Source organism: Pieris rapae, chromosome 4 (genome assembly GCF_905147795.1).
Source record: "Pieris rapae chromosome 4, ilPieRapa1.1, whole genome shotgun sequence".
In the NCBI taxonomy this organism is placed as follows: Eukaryota; Metazoa; Arthropoda; class Insecta; order Lepidoptera; family Pieridae; genus Pieris; species Pieris rapae.
In genome coordinates, this window is record NC_059512.1 from 7,800,131 (window position 1) to 7,816,287 (window position 16,157).

The following is a 16,157-nucleotide window of genomic DNA, read 5'->3' on the forward strand; positions in this document are numbered from 1 at the left end:
AATCCAATTTTAAACATTTGACTGACTTCGTTGTATCTTCTTCGTAGGATACGTCACAAATCAAGGAGGCCCTATAATTAGATGGATGTAAAAAGTGCTCATGCCTAGAGCGATACGAACACCGATTAGTGTCATTATAAAAATCGGCAAATGGTCAAAAACAAGCGAAACCATGCAAAAAACACCTGCAGGACGGCCATTGTTGTGAAATAAACGAAATTAGACGTTTGACGGTGTCTTTCATGTTTATTGATACATTTGTTATTTAAAGAGGACATAATTACATCATATAAGAGAAATTGTTTCACATCTTAATGAATACTTTAAATGAAACAGGGCAATATTTTATTATTTGCTAGAGCTGTTACCGAATATTTGCTTCTTTTTCCAAACACTAAGCTATGTAGTAAGATTTATATTAAAATAATATCATAGTACATACAGCAATGTACCGCTACTACAACTAAGCAACAAAGATGATTTTATTGTATTGCTACAGGTATTATATTACGTTACACTACTTCTGTCAGACGATAATAAACAACTAAAAATGTATTTATTACCTATTTACCTGAATAATTACCGTTATGAGTTAATAATATCATAATTATGATTAAAATAATTTAAGTATTAACGAGAATTGTATTAATCATTTTAATTTATAAAACGTTACAAAGGATTAGACAATTCAATTGTACATCTGTTTTAAGTTTTTATTAAAACAAATTCTATAAAATAAAGTATTTGGTATCATCACCAAAGCTTATAGGAAGTAACAAATAATATTTTATCTTTCGATGAGGCGTTCTGTAAATATAATTTAATCAAAAATTTAGTACTTTACAATGTGCTCATAATTTACAAAAACAGTGCTCTATGAATAAACCTTATACATAATTAAAATCAGTGTCCATAAATATTACGTTAAACTGTCGGGTACAGGAGTATATTTCAAACCAGAATCATTTAGCGAAGTCACCACCCATGCATCTTCTGGAATGAGACCAGATTTTAACAACTTGACCGCGGCTGCGACGTTCGCACCACTAGTGTAACCAACATATAAACCCTCTTTTTCGCCAATAAGTTTCCTGTACTCTACCGCTTCTTCATCAGTTACACTCAGAGTTCCGTCCATTGTCTCAAAGTTAAACAAGTTTGGAATACACCCGTAACCAGAACCCTGCAGCAAATGCAATGGTTTCGTGATCGGGGTCCCCTTGATAGGCTGTGAACCTTCAGGTTCCACGACAAAGCATTTGATGTCCGGGTTCTTCTCCTTCAAATATCTCGATGTACCCGCGAAGGTACCGGCCGTTCCAACAGTGGCGATGAAGGCATCGATACGGTGCCCACTCTGCCTCCAAATCTCAGGACCTGTTGTAAGGTAGTGGGAGTTTGCATTATCTTCATTGTTGAATTGGTTAACATAGTACGCGCCGGTCTCTTCAGCAATTTTTAAGCCTTCTTCTTCAGCAGCTTTGACGTCATTTATGGTAACATTACCATAGGTTCCCTCTACCTGGGGTACCCTAATACATTTAGCGCCGAGAGCTTCCATGTGAATAGCTCGCTGCACACTGTTACCTTTCGACATAGTTACGGTGAGAGGGTGACCGTAAATAGCACACACGATTGCGAGACCACATCCTTGATTTCCGGAGGTCACTTCTAACACAGGTTGTCCAGGTTTAAGCAGGCCTTTCGCACGAGCTTCTTGAATCATGTGCAAAGAGGATCTGCATTTAATCGATGCTCCGGGATTCATGAATTCACATTTTACTAAAATTCGTCCTGGTCCGGGATGCAGGCGATCAAGGGCGAGTAGAGGTGTCTCTCCGATGATGTCCAGCGCGGACGCCTTGATTTCGTTAGGGACTCCGTTCACTTTAGACATATTGATATTTTATTTATCTTGTCTATTCTGTATTGTGACCCAATCAATACTGAATAGTCTTATCGTTCTCAGCTCGCTTTAAGTGGTCGATTGTCGTACGTTTGTGTGACGTTTCGCGAGCCGATAGTTTCGGATCGGTTGCAAAGGCACGTGAAGTCTTAATTAAATGATACAACTAATAATGCAGTAAATGGCGAGATAAGAAGATGTACATATAAATAGATCACAATAACCATATTGTTACCAACTGGTCAAATAATGGTCAGTATCTGAAGTTTATCAGCATCTTTTACAATAGTTCTTTAGTCTTAATTAAAGATATATTATTCCGAAAGTTTTATTATTTTAAAATATTGATTCTGGTGTAATTTTTTTATTCTTTATATTTTCTGTGATAAGATACCAATTTAGTACACAAAATAATTAGGACTTTTTATAGCAGACTATATAAAATCTCCTGTTCATGATGAATAACAAAAATAAATTAGTAGTCTGTATCAATTTAGACGTAATAAATTTTAAATGCGTAGTTACTTCAGACAGTGTCAATCAACACACCAAATAAGTATGGAAACAAAGAACAAACATTATATTTAAATTGTAAATTGTGCCATGGAAAATTTTGTTAAACATAGTATGAAACATGATTAAAAGCGCAATATAAAACTGCTTAATAATGTTTCTATTTCTGATAAAAAAAAAACTTGCAGATAAGTGTCTTTTGAAAACCCAAACATTACTTGTAAATATAATATTAATAGGAACAAGATTTTTATGATTTATGAGAATAGCATTAGGGCCTGTGAAACGATTAGAAATGAATTAGTGAAATGTTCTTTAGGGCTATGAATATGCTAATTATCAGTAAACCCTAACTAATTATCCAATGTCTCATTTATACAAATGTTTATAAAGTTTAATATTATCCGTAACATTAGTATTATTACTGTTTAAATTATGCTAAATATAAAAAAAATATCTAAAATAACGAACACCTGTGAAAATTTTACGCTGATTAACAATATTCTTTACTGACTGACTTTGACTGAAATTTATATTTATATATGTTTCTAACTGATATTTAGTTTTAATATTGCTTAAAAATATTAAATGATTTTAAAGCAAAACTTCGTGTAGACCAAATGTCCTTCGTCAGCCTACACTTATAAAGATATGATTTTGTTTGCTTAACAAATGTGTGTGTTAAACATCATATAATATTAAGAACGGTAATTGCTTTAATAAACAAACCAATTAAACGAAATCATATTTTAGCTATATTTAGACTTCTGTAAGATATAAATGGCGCCAAAACTCAGTATATCATCATCATCAGCGCACGCGCAAATGCTAATCAGCCAGATTGTAAAAAAAAAATACTAATCGACTAGATTATTAGATTTTTCAACCTTATGTTAAAATTTATTTTTCGCCAATCCATACTTTGTTTTCTAATTAAGTCGAATTGTATTCTAAAATCAAAATGCATATCGTTATAATATTATATTCATCCATCTTTGAACTCAAGAACCTTGATTATCTAACCATTAACAAGCATGGTGGAACAAAAAAATATTTGACTACGTGTGATGAATTCAATTCATCTTTATAAATATTCAGATAATAATTCAGTATCTACGTGTTGACCTTATGTCAAAATAATTATGGAATATGAACTAACTGTTGACTACTGCTTCACTCCTGTATACGTTAAAGCAAAAACAAGTATGTATTAATATAAGGAGTTTATTTGACTTAAACAAAAAAGTTAATTTAAGCGCTAACGTCAAAAATTAAGACTTTTCGTTTACATAATAAAACAAAACTACATTATATATATTTCAACTACATACCGATTTCTAAGGAAAGCCTGGACAATTTTTCAGTTTGAAAAATAAAGTGATATTGAAAATAATCTGTAAAAAACGTTCGAAACGAATTTACTTGTCATTCATCATTATTTTATCAATCATCATTCATTTACAAGACACAAAACGATGACGTACATGCACGTAAATAATACGCCTGCTTTCTAACCCCTCTTCTCTCTAATCTTTCTTAAATCAAAAATGTATTTGTGTAATAATAAACTCGTAAAACTGAAGTGAACGTTTGTTTACGTGTTTACAGGCATGGTACATCATAAGGATTAGTGCGACGCAATTTTGCCTATAGAACCGTTTTGGCTGGTTCTTGAAATTGTGTATTTTTAGATTTAATATTTAAAGCTAAGTAAGTAAAATACTTAAGAAAATTAATATAGAAAAAATAACCAATAAGAAATAGAGAATAATCTAAAATGGTTCTTAAAATCTTGTCCAATTGCTGATTAAGGCCTTCGGGACTGATACATTAATTAATAATATTATAACTTACGATGCCAAATGATAAAATATGTGTCAAATATTTGCATGGAAGTATGTATTCAGTTTTACACGCTGCAACCACGAAGTAGTAATTATTTTCCAAAAGAGGTTTTATATACATTGATAAGTACGGTTTTTTGTATGTTCAAAAATAATTTGTTAAAAATATTCATGCGATTACCATAAGTATTTTTAAAATAATACATGTAACACTATGTTGACTTAAAAAAACGTATACACAAAACGCCAAATCATTGTGATTCGTTCATTTTTTATCTGTTTTACTTATATTGATTTAATGTGGATAGTTTACGATATATTATTTATAAAAAGTAGCCTGTTTTTTAATACATACTTCGTTCGTTCATATAAATTCTTCATCTGCATGTAAGCGGTAGAATGTGAATTTATTTGTAATACCGCGTAAACCGGGTTAATCTTTTTTGGAAAGTACCTCTCAAACAAGTGAAGGTGCAGAAGGAAATACTTACTACATAAAATTCTTTAAACCTACCTACTAGGTCAAGAATTCTAAATTATATTTTATCAATCTATTATGTAGGTATTACAGTCAAGTTTACGCATTCCTACTTATGGGATTCAGCAAATAAATGAAAAAAAAAAACAAAATTTTTAACATTAATTGCTAAAACTTATCAGAACAATTTCAATGAAAAAAAAATATGAAAATTTACGCGTCATCATCTTTATCATCAACAAACTAAAATCTAAATAAGTACCACATTGTTCCACAATTTTGACCACAAGACACACACGTCATCCTTAGCCGAAACCGTTTTGGCGTCAGGAGCAATTACCTTAAGGCGCTGTAGGAAGGCTAGTGCCGAGTTTTAAATCTTTTATTTATTTAATTCTTATGCATAATACTGAATTGATCACATTGTGATAAATATATGATAAAATTGAGAACTAATACTAATTAGTGACTAAGTCGAAACCCCAATTTTATTAAATTTTCTCGATAGAAAAAAATTGCAAAGTGACCTCTAAGATTGTACAATAAACCGATAGTATTCAATAAATACTTCGAATTAGATCATAAAACTTTTCATAATTATTGAACTCAACATTCTGTAGGTAGTGACTGTTTTATTTTTTTTAATTATTCATTATTTACACTTTTAAACAAGATTATCTGATATAGCAGGCGTTGAAACCATTCTTACTTGGACCGCCGCGCCTCCCGGCTCCCAAATCAGTCTGGCTTCAGCCTTCGTACGAGAAACCTGTGTCGCTTTGCGCTCCGTGATAGAAACTGATCCGTGACTAATAAATTTACTAAGTATAATTTTAACGGTTGTAGTAAGCAACTTACTTTTGAAGAATTGTAACAAATGTAAATTTATATTGATTTCGTGCTTAGTATTAATAATTCTTAATGTTACTATCCTTGCAAATTGCTAATGCGCAGGAACCTTGTCACATTAAGAGCCACGTGACGTCACCCAGAATAGAAAAGTACAGCTTGCAAAAAAGAAATGCAATTGTAAATTTAATAGGTGAAGTGTGATAGAAACTGATCCGTGACTAATTACTAAGTATAATTTTGTGACTTCGCAAAAATGGGAAATAAATGCAACAAGAAAAGGAAGAGCCTAAGTTGTAGAAAAAAAGCTGCTCAACATATGCTTAACGTAATAAAGTAAGTACCACTTATATATCTACCTAAACGTATTTATGTGTTTTATTTTAAAATAAATTTGTCACAATTTCTGTATAATATTTTTGTATGCCTCACTCATTTACCTACTTATAAGTCCCTCCTCCACCCAAAGAGGCCTGTTGTGTACTATCTAGCTATACGAGTAATATCTCTTGTTATTTATGTTTTTCTGATGTACGATATACATAGTTATATTCTATACTACTACTACCTACCTATCTACAAACTTACCATAGTAATATAGACCCATTTCATAGACCTGCCCCTATAACGCCGTCTAAAAGTGGGTGCAGCAATTCACCTCTTCCTACGCCGTACGTGATGATAGGCGTGAGTGCTTTATGTGTAACTAGCTCACTCAAGGAACTCAGGAAAGAAATTACTCACTACACTTATCTGGTTCACATGCCATACACATACGATAGGTACCTACATAAATACCAAATATTTATAATTCCAGAAGACGTAGATTAGACGCTGATGAAGATAGTAATGCAGCCTGCAGCCCCCACCGCGGCCACCGCAGCCGCCCTCACTCCCGCCGCCGGCAAAACCGTAAGCTCGAGTAGCATTGCATAATATGTATAATATTCAAAAATTTCTCACTTGTCCGGTGATATTTAATTGAAACCAACTTTTTTTTTAGAGGAACATCCGAAGACGTGCCAAATGTTATTGAATCTCTACAAAGTAACTATGTAACAATGCAGGAAGAAACAACAGATGACTTGCCGTATATTTCAGAGGCTGAATCGCAAAAAGATACAAACTTACCAATGCAGGGTCGGAGAATTGTAGATATGATGCACTTTATACAGCAGCTTAAAAAAATATCCAGCCATGGTTCTTTGTTTAACTGTAATTTTAATGAAATGTCACTAATCGGGGAAACCAGAAATGGTTTGATATCTAAATATAAGTTTAGATGTAACATGTGTCAAAAAGACTTTCTTATCACATCCGAAGATCCTGTTAGCGAAGAAAATATCGACGTAAATTTGGCGGCGGTTACAGGAATTACATCTGCGGGTATTGGCTATTCACAGTTTCAAGAAATAACAGCGTGTATGAATGTACCCATTTTTTCAGAAAAAACTTATTGTAAATTTCAAGATGTCATTTATGAAAAATGGGAAACAACAGCTGTCGAAGCTATGGAAGCGGCTGCTATGCGTGAACGTGATGCTGCGACAGCTGAAGGAAGATTGACCAAAGACGGTGTTCCTATGATAGATGTATATGCCGATGGGTGTTGGTCTTCGCGGTCTTACGGCAATAATTATAAAGCATTGTCCGGTGCCGCAGCCATCGTGGGTCGCAGATTTGGTGAAGTATTGTTTATAGGTATTAAAAATAAATACTGCCTCGTGTGTGCTCGTGCCGAAAAAAAACAAATAACGATACCAGAACACGCGTGCTATAAAAATTATACAGAGTCATCTAGCAGTATGGAGGCTGAAATAATTTGCCAAGGATTCGAAACATCAATAGCGATGTATAATATCGTCTATAGCAGGATTATTGCAGACGGTGACTCTGCTACTTACTCAAAAATCCTTGCACGTAATCCTTACCCCTTTTTTACAGTACAAAAGATAGAATGCAGAAATCATCTATTGCGCAATATGTGTAACAAACTGAGAGCTGTAACCTAAGAAACAAAATATCCTTTAGCACACAGGAAAACTTTATCAGAAGTCAAGATCATGAGTATGCGTAAAGTTGTGATCGCATCAATACAAAAATATAAATCGGAAAAAGAAAAACCAGAAACGTTATCAAGTTTTAGAAATGCAGTGCTAAACTCCATATACCATGCGTTTGGTAACTATGATAAATGCGAGGACTATTACTGTTCGAAAGACAAAACGACACAAAGTAGCATGGAAATAGAAAACACCATCTTCTGGTTTAGAATTAAGATGATTATTCAGACAATTATTTCAAAATCCAGAAGTCTGCTTGAGGATGTAGACACCAATGTGGTAGAGCGCTTCAATAGCGTAATCGCAAAGATTGTCGGAGGAAAAAGAATTAATTTCTCCCTTCGTCGAGGGTATCGTGCGCGTTGTTCTGCTGCAGTCGTTTCGTTTAATAATCCTTATCCACGACATTCTCTTCAAAAGAAAATTTTAGGGCAGAGTCCTAAAAGCATATTAAAAAAAATCGAAGAACGACGAATACAGAAAAGAAAATTAAACAAAGGAAAACCTCACAAAAAGAACCGAACATTAAAGAAATGCCATACAGTTCAACATGATTATGGTGATCAGAGCACTACTCCTGATATGGGACCAGACGAGCTAATTAAAGCCAAAGAGTCATTCCTTGAAAATTTAAGGGAATTAACTGCGGACAAAGAAAAAATTCAAAAAAGTACTATACATCAGAGAGATAGCAATGACTGGCTTGAACTACGAAAAAATATGCTAACAGCATCAAATTTTGGAATTGTGGTGAAAAGAAGAGAAAATAGTAGCAAAGCCAAGTTAGTCGAAAATATTTTATATAAAACCAATTTAAGTCATGTAGCGGCAATCGCACATGGCGTAGAAAATGAAGAACTAGCCTTGCAGCAACTCGCTAGTCAAGAAAAAGTCATGATTGAGCCCTGCGGATTATTTGTGGACCACGAGTACCCTTTTGTTGGCGCTTCACCAGATGGCCTGATAGGCCAAGATACTACAGTAGAAGTTAAATGTCCTAAAGTGGCTTATAAAAACAGTCTGGAAAAAGTTATAAGGGAAAACAAAATACAGATATGGAGATATGACAAAAAAGAAGACATAATAAAATTGAACAAAAACTGTAACTGGTTTTATCAAGTTCAAGGGCAACTCCATGTTACACGTAAAAAGAAATGCTTGTTTGCTGTGTGGAGTGGTGAAAACAAGCCACTCAAAACAGAAATAATAAATAAAGATGACGTTTTCTGGGAGACGAAAATGAAAGTAAAAATATTAACATTTTATATGGACTGGCTATTACCTGAAATAGTTGACCCTCGTCGAGCTCGTGGAATGCCACTTAGAGAAAATGAAGAGTTATTAGTCAGAACTGATAATGTGAATCAACTCAGAGATAACGAAGCATCAACTATTGATGATTGTTCATCACAAAATGAGGAGAGTGAAGAAACTGGACGATGTCAAATTATCGGTTGTAGTAGGCAACTTACTTTTGAAGAATTGTAACAAATTTAAATTTATATTGATTTCGTGCTCAGTATTCATAATTCTTAATGTTAATATGTGATTTTATCATAAACCTGCGACATATATCTATATTATATATGTATATATGATACATAGAAATTAAATTATTTTAAGTTTACGTGTCGTATTATTTCTTTGTTTCCAATTATCTGATATTGATTGTACAGAGGTGTCTAGATAAATATGACACTGGTAGTCAAATTTAACTCTTACGATGCAAAAAATAAAATAGCGGTACAAAGTACAAACTGTAAACCAATTAAAGTTAAACTCCTCTCAAGTTTGAAATTGTCACTTTCAGACCTACTGATGGAAACAGTGAAGTGGCATTATTATTTTGACTTCTTAACTTTTTTGAATATTTAGTCGAAAGTTTTATTAGATAGGTACATCTCTAACTTAATTAATAAAATATAAAAATCATTCTCCGTAGTAAAAAAGTCACGTGACCAACAAAGTTTCTATGGAAAATGTTTTTTTTTCGCGAATTTTGACATTCTGATTTCATTTCCGGGCTTAGATATAACATGCTGCACTCGTAGGTTTCGGCTTAGTATACCCTTTTTGCAACACCCTGCATATTATGTAATCCTTGTATAAAGTTTATAAGCAAGAGTTATTTTACATACTTACCTTCATTTTACATTAATAAAATAATACCTAATAAAATATTCAGCTCTCGGAAATCCCGGCAATATCGGATAACTGACCGGAATAAGGCCGCGCGGACGGCGCGTCGGTGCAGAATCAGGCTGTTAGCACGCGGGGAAAGGCGCGGGCTCCCCGCAGTGGGAAGCCTGCCCCCGCGCCATTTCCCTACTTCACCTCCTTTAATTCTACAATTTCCCTTACCACAGCGCCTTAATAGTGGAATATACCTTACACCCTTAAAAGCTTTTTAAAATCGCTAACACAATCATTAATCGCATTATGAGCATATCAAACATGCAAATTACGTATCATGTTTGCACCAAATGGCAAACATGGCTGTGCAAATAGCTGTCAGTTGTCAACCCTCACAAGCCGTAACAAGTGGCAATTTTGTTTAACAATGCAATTTGTAAACAGAAAAATGGACTCAGCACTTATTGCATTAAAAACTATATTTAAATGCATAGAATGAACTCTATTTCTATATTAATAAAGGTGATACGAGTTTTTTCGAATAGGTCCGTATGTCGTCTAAGGCACATGTCAACATTGGTCTATTGTTAACGAATAAAAGTACAATTGTGTACAATGCTAGTCATCATTATAGTATGAATGGTGCCAAATGTCAGCAATTTGATAATTGATGTAAAAAAATACTAGGAAATAACTTTTAATTATGGTTCATAATTGCAAGTATTTTATTACGATTAGATTAGTACGATTTACATCCACATTAGATAGATACCCCTTGTGGCCTGGGATGTATTTACTCATATTTTGCTTTTAACGTATATTCCAATTTTTATATAGGGATATAATACTGCAGTGTCGCAATAATTAGCTGGAACCACTTCAAACGATAATAGTCCGTACTGTTCCTTAATAAAGGGAAGTCGATAAAACTCATTTATAAACAAAGTATGTGCTCAAACAGGATTAAGAAAATATCGGGCAAGTTGGATTCACTGAAAATCAGATCTAAATATCGCGTTCCCACGCCGTGCGCACACCTGCAAGTCCAAAGACAATACAAGCCTACATTCCACTAGTGCCTAACCCGCTAAACCTTTTTGGTTGCCAGTTGCTACGCTTGGTGGCACAATAAAATAATATTTCATTAAGATTGGTTTATTAATAAAGGAAAATCGGAGACACTAGACTTCATTTTAGAGAAACCACTAAAAAGTAGTTTAAATTTGTGGCACATCACTTAGATTAGCGAAACAATTACGAAAAAGTTAGGCTCGGGTTCAATATAAAAACACCAGACGTAAGTAATTGTTACAAGTCGTATTTTTCTACAAAACGAATAAACTACTAAAAAGTACATATCCATTTTAATGCGTTTCCTATAGTAATGGGATTTTTCAGAAAACATTTATTGATATGTATTTACAATTTTAAGAAAACATTTGGTTAATAATATACTTTTGACAAATATTTGCGATCCAAGAGGATGTTCGAATCATAATAATGGTTATAATTATTTCGGGAAATAGTCTCAAGAAGCGCCTACGCATTATGTAACTTCTAACAACAACAGCGATACCGATCCCAACGTTTTTCAATTTAGTTGTCTCAATATTATGAATGGTGCCGTGGCAGCATCTTGGAATATAAAACTGTTTATTCGTATCCGGTATCGCTATTGGAAATTCCAATGTAAGAGCTCTTCAACATGTAATATAATAAATTAACATGTTTAAACTGAAGTATCAACTACTACATAAGATATATATATTACGATATCTTAAGTATCTGCTTTTAAATTTTTTTTTTCGGTTAAAAAACACAAAATTTCTTAAATTTTTATTAAGAAAATAATTACCACAAAATACAATATATTGAGTAATTTGAATAATTATTTTATCATTCAAATTAGGATGCTATAGCAACCTTTATTTATGAACACATACATATAAAATTTAGTATCCTAAAAACACTTTGTGCCTGCTTATTATTTTGTCACAGCCAACAAGCTTAATAAGCGGTTCAATAACCAGCCTAGCTTTTTAACTAAACAGCGCTGTTCAACTAACAGCCTGAATCATGTTCAGCCAGTTGATCAAACAGCTAGACAAATGACTTGGATCTATGATGTTTCTTTATTTCTACTATGATGAATATAATGGTGTTTTCTAAGGTTAAATTAAAAACAGCAAGTACATATAACAGACAACAGATAGATCAGATATTCAGCCCTAGCGTTTGTTAACAACATTTAATAAACTGGCTGGACTGGAACTGCCATTCAAAGAGATTAAACATCTGACATTAACAATATTTCTTTCATCAATTAATTGCTTGAGTCAATCACAGCTAAATTCACATTATCATTGTCACTACACGTGTACAGAGTGGCAGAAAGTGAAACGAAAATTAAATTAAGCAAGTAATGAAACATTATCAATGCAAGTAATTTGCGTAGGTGTTAGATTAACTGGCTGATTATCTTTCAGACCGCTAATTAAATGTCACTGCTTAGTTAGGTAGCTAGGCTGTTGATGAATCGGCTAATTAAGCTAGTTGTCTGCGACATATACAAAAATGCTAAATTCAATTGTAATATTATAATAGATATAATTTGAGTCCTTTAGTGAAATTCCAATTTCATAAAATTTAGGAACCAATATTTATTAGATACAATCACATTTAATCACATACAGATTATTTTATACCTAAAGGTATGAACAGATTCTATAAACACTGTTTTATGTTACAAATGTTTAAAACACAATAACTTCCTAATTTAATTTTGTTGTATCTTTGTGTAATAATTATATAATTAATCTAGCAGGCTTTTCATGACAAACATGCACAGAAGATTTAAATATATAAAGATGTTAATGTAACCTATGATTTATTATAACTTTCATACAGCTCTTTGAAAAGTTTCATACGTTTTGGGTATAACTCTTGCTTGTTTGTCAAATCTTTATCAATTTTTAAATATGTCAATCCAGTTTCGGCTATAGGCTCCCATATACAAGGTAGAGACTTGTCTGTCTTCGGTGTAGGATTCCTGTAAAAAAGAGTAATGTATTTTATGAAAAAGAAAGTAGGCACAAATACATATGTAAACGAAACAAAAGACAGTCTTGAACTAAGCATCTCTTTCCGACTACATACATCAAATCTCTTTCAAAGTTTATATTTTAGCTTTATATAAATTTAAAGATTTTGAAGTTGTACTGGTGTCACAAAAAACATTTCTTAAGACGGATAAAAGAAATTATTATTTTAAGTGTACAACTACATATAGTGGTAGGCTTACTAACAGGCTTTATATGTTAGTTTTACCATGCGTAATCAAATATTTGTAATATTTAATCTTGACTAATAATTATCAGTAAGCGTACAGCTACTCATTAAACAATATCCAAATATTACATTATTCAAAAAAGCCAAAAAAACAGAATACACATTCAAACAAACATTTAAATATAAAAAAAATACAGTTAAATTTTTTTTTACATATTTATACAAATAATAAAACAAGTATAAAATATACATTTATGATAAATCCTAAAATGCATTGTTCATTATAATATATATTTAATAAAAAGGAAGAATAACAAAGGAATTATCAATAAAATGTACCAGAGCTTTTTATATTATTTGTTCATTATTTTTAGTTACAACAAATCTCTATTACTTGTTATCTGTGTTAAAATCTGAAGATATGCAATACATGACTGGATTACGTAAATACTTTGTATTAGACCAGAATTTGAAATAGTTGGGTTTGCCTTGTATTGTATGAAGGTGTGTGAAATAGTGTATGAATATTATGATAACAATATATTACTTGTTCATTTATCTGTCTTAATAAATGTTCTTTTGGCAGATACAGGAATAGATAATTTATACAAGAAAAACTTACCCAAATTTAGCAAAATTAGTCCACATAGTACATAGTCTCTCCTTCACTAATAAATCTGTTTCTGATAAAGGATCTTTTAGAATTTTGCTCTTCACAAGGTAACCACCATCATCCCCATGGCATGCACCTTCTCTATCAATCTTCATTTTCTTTTTTAAATAATTCAAACTTCCATCATACGCAAACTCATACAAGTAAACTGGTGAATTGTGTTTTGCAATTAACATTGTGGAAACATAAACACCACCAAGAAAATCTACATCTGAGAAGAAATCAATTGCAAAGGAATCAGCATCCTTGTAATTTTTTTCACCCTCCATATAAACGCATTTTAGTTTAGTTTCCATCTCAACCTTTTGTGTTGCATCAATCTCAAAGGGAAGGTGAGATAAAAAGTTTTTCTCCTCTGTCAATTTTTCTAAAATAGGGCCGCCATGAGACACCATCAAAAGACCTTCTCGGTCACAAAAGCCAGCTATATAAGGAACTTTATTAAACTCACCCTGAGCTAATAAATTATAAGTTGACTTAGTGATAAAAGGCTCCCAATCACCGTCTTCTTCAATAGTTGGGACAAAACCAAAATGAATACCTCCTCTCCATTTATCTAAAGCCAATACAATCATAGAATTACTTATCAACTCATTAAGTGGCATCCCTTTAAGGTACTCTAATAATTCTTTACTATTATTTATAACTTTTTTCTTCAAAATTGGTATCATTTGGGCTAGATCCTTTACTTTTTGGTTCGTTGTTTGCGCCCAGTGCAATAAGGAGGATCCTGACTGAGCTATTGCTTTATGAAATAAGCCTTTCGCCATAGGTGAAAGCATTAAATATTCAACAGATGCTCCACCAGCACTGATACCAAAAATGGTAATATTTCCTGGATCTCCACCAAAGCTTTTAATGTTTTGATTTATCCATTTTAGAGCTTGTACTTGATCCTTAAGACCCATGTTTCCTGGAGCATCTTTAGTACCCAAACATAGAAATCCTAATATACCTAAACGGTAATTTAAAGATACAACAACCACATCTTTCTCAACTAAATAGTCAGCTCCATGAATAGAGTCATCTGTTCCACTCCCAAAGACAAAGCCACCTCCATGGAAAAATACCATCACAGGTAGAGCCACACCATCAGTAGGAAGTTTTGGAGTATATACATTTAAATATAAACAATCTTCATCCCCAACCACATTCATTGTCTCTTTGTCAAACTGGGCACAAATGTTGCAATCTTTGGTAGCATCACGGACCCCTTCCCAAGAGTCTGGAGGTAAAGGTGGCTGAAAGATACAAATTAAATATAATAAAAAAAAATACTGTAAATATTTATACAATTTGAACTAGAAAAAATACAACAACGTAATGAATGAAACAAGAAATAATTAAATTTAGAGTTTACTAACAGAAAATCTTAGTTCATTTATTGGAGGTTTAGCATATGGTATACTTTTAAATGTATAGAACTTGGTCCCACTATCACTTTCACTTAATAATCCTTGTAATTTTCCTTGTGATGTTTCTACAATCGGATTCGACATCTTGGCGATAAAAAATAAAAATATTCTTGCGTTTGTTCTTTATAAATAAATCGTCGGGCACTGCCAAGTCTGAAAAGAATATTAAAACGTTTTAAAATACTTAAGGAAGTTTTTTATTGACCTATAATTTATTACTTATTTATAGATATAATTTATTAATGTTTTTTTTATATATTCTACTTCAGATTTAACATTAAATACTAACGTTTAAATTCCAGAATATTCGCCAACTTTCCGAGAATCTAGCGAAAGGCAAATAAACTAAAGAGTAAAGCTCTGCCTCCAGCATGTAAGGCTAAACTTGAACGGCCAAAGCCGGCTGTCAGCAATCAGAACGTCAGTGTCAACTTGTCATCGTCATACAGACTACAACCACAGAATATAGTAATATGCATTAAAACATTCTGAATGTCTGATAACAAATAAACGTAAACCTTTATGCACAATGTCCACGTGGAGACTCGAGCGCCAGAGTGTGACCGGTATGTTCGTGTCGCTTTGCGAGAGGTAGAGTCTCCGCGTTTTGAAAGTTTCTTGAAACGGGAGTCAAAGGGCCCGAGAGGGTGAGGCCAAAGCATCAACCGAACGTTCACGCTTGGTGACTTTGTACTTAAGTACTGCACTTTAAGGGCGTCGTGGTAATTGTTACATCCTCCCTCGCGAGGGGGATGCTGAAACCCGTGCGGGCATGATACACTTTAAGGGCGCACGCATTTTCTTATCATGGAGTGGAGTGTTGTAAAATTATAACAAATAAAATAAAATATTAAAACTAAAGACGCCACACGTGATAAAAAAGAATTTAAATTAGATTAGTCGCCTCGCGAGAGTAGAGCGGGTTTATACACCTTGCGTAATTATGCTATACCGTGGGATTTTTTTGATGTAGTACCTTGACCATTAAACTTGCA

General features: G+C 33.0%; 3 protein-coding genes across 4 annotated transcripts; 1 reads left to right on the top strand and 2 right to left on the bottom strand.

Annotated features, from left to right (window-relative positions):
• Positions 1-222: 222 nt before the first annotated feature.
• Positions 223-1,962, bottom strand: LOC111003052 (putative inactive cysteine synthase 2). Its single transcript, XM_022273404.2, has one exon. It carries the CDS (start codon positions 1,895-1,897, stop codon positions 920-922), a length of 978 nt encoding a protein of 325 aa, XP_022129096.2. The 5' UTR covers positions 1,898-1,962; the 3' UTR covers positions 223-919.
• A 3,285-nt stretch (positions 1,963-5,247) lies between these two features.
• LOC123689155 lies at positions 5,248-9,265 on the top strand. 2 transcript variants are annotated; one of them, XM_045628081.1, is made up of 3 exons: positions 5,248-5,926; positions 6,408-6,502; positions 6,594-8,219. In XM_045628081.1, the coding sequence occupies exon 3, from the start codon at positions 6,652-6,654 to the stop codon at positions 7,600-7,602; it is 951 nt and encodes a 316-aa protein (XP_045484037.1). In that variant the 5' UTR covers positions 5,248-5,926; positions 6,408-6,502; positions 6,594-6,651; the 3' UTR covers positions 7,603-8,219. The 2 variants fall into 2 exon arrangements, with proteins under 2 accessions (XP_045484037.1, XP_045484036.1); XM_045628080.1 differs by having other exon boundaries at positions 5,262-5,926; positions 6,594-9,265.
• Positions 9,266-11,609: 2,344 nt separating this feature from the next.
• Positions 11,610-15,547, bottom strand: LOC111003050 (juvenile hormone esterase). Its single transcript, XM_022273403.2, has 4 exons — positions 15,452-15,547; positions 15,112-15,315; positions 13,697-14,988; positions 11,610-12,835 (listed from the first exon to the last, which is right to left on the bottom strand). The coding sequence occupies exons 2-4, from the start codon at positions 15,244-15,246 to the stop codon at positions 12,667-12,669; spliced, it is 1,596 nt and encodes a 531-aa protein (XP_022129095.2). The 5' UTR covers positions 15,247-15,315; positions 15,452-15,547; the 3' UTR covers positions 11,610-12,666.
• Positions 15,548-16,157: the final 610 nt, after the last annotated feature.

Excerpts from the sequence above, each read along its gene's own strand:
- LOC111003050 (XM_022273403.2), bottom strand. The coding sequence starts at position 15,246 with ATGTCGAATCCGATTGTAGAAACATCACAAGGAAAATTACAAGGATTA. Across the intron at positions 14,989-15,111 it reads TAAATGAACTAAGATTTTCT|CCACCTTTACCTCCAGACTC; the intron begins GTTAGTAAACTC and ends TGTATCTTTCAG. Across the intron at positions 12,836-13,696 it reads ACTAATTTTGCTAAATTTGG|GAATCCTACACCGAAGACAG; the intron begins GTAAGTTTTTCT and ends TCTTTTTTACAG.
- LOC123689155 (XM_045628080.1), top strand. The coding sequence starts at position 7,654 with ATGAGTATGCGTAAAGTTGTGATCGCATCAATACAAAAATATAAATCG.
- LOC111003052 (XM_022273404.2), bottom strand. The coding sequence starts at position 1,897 with ATGTCTAAAGTGAACGGAGTCCCTAACGAAATCAAGGCGTCCGCGCTG.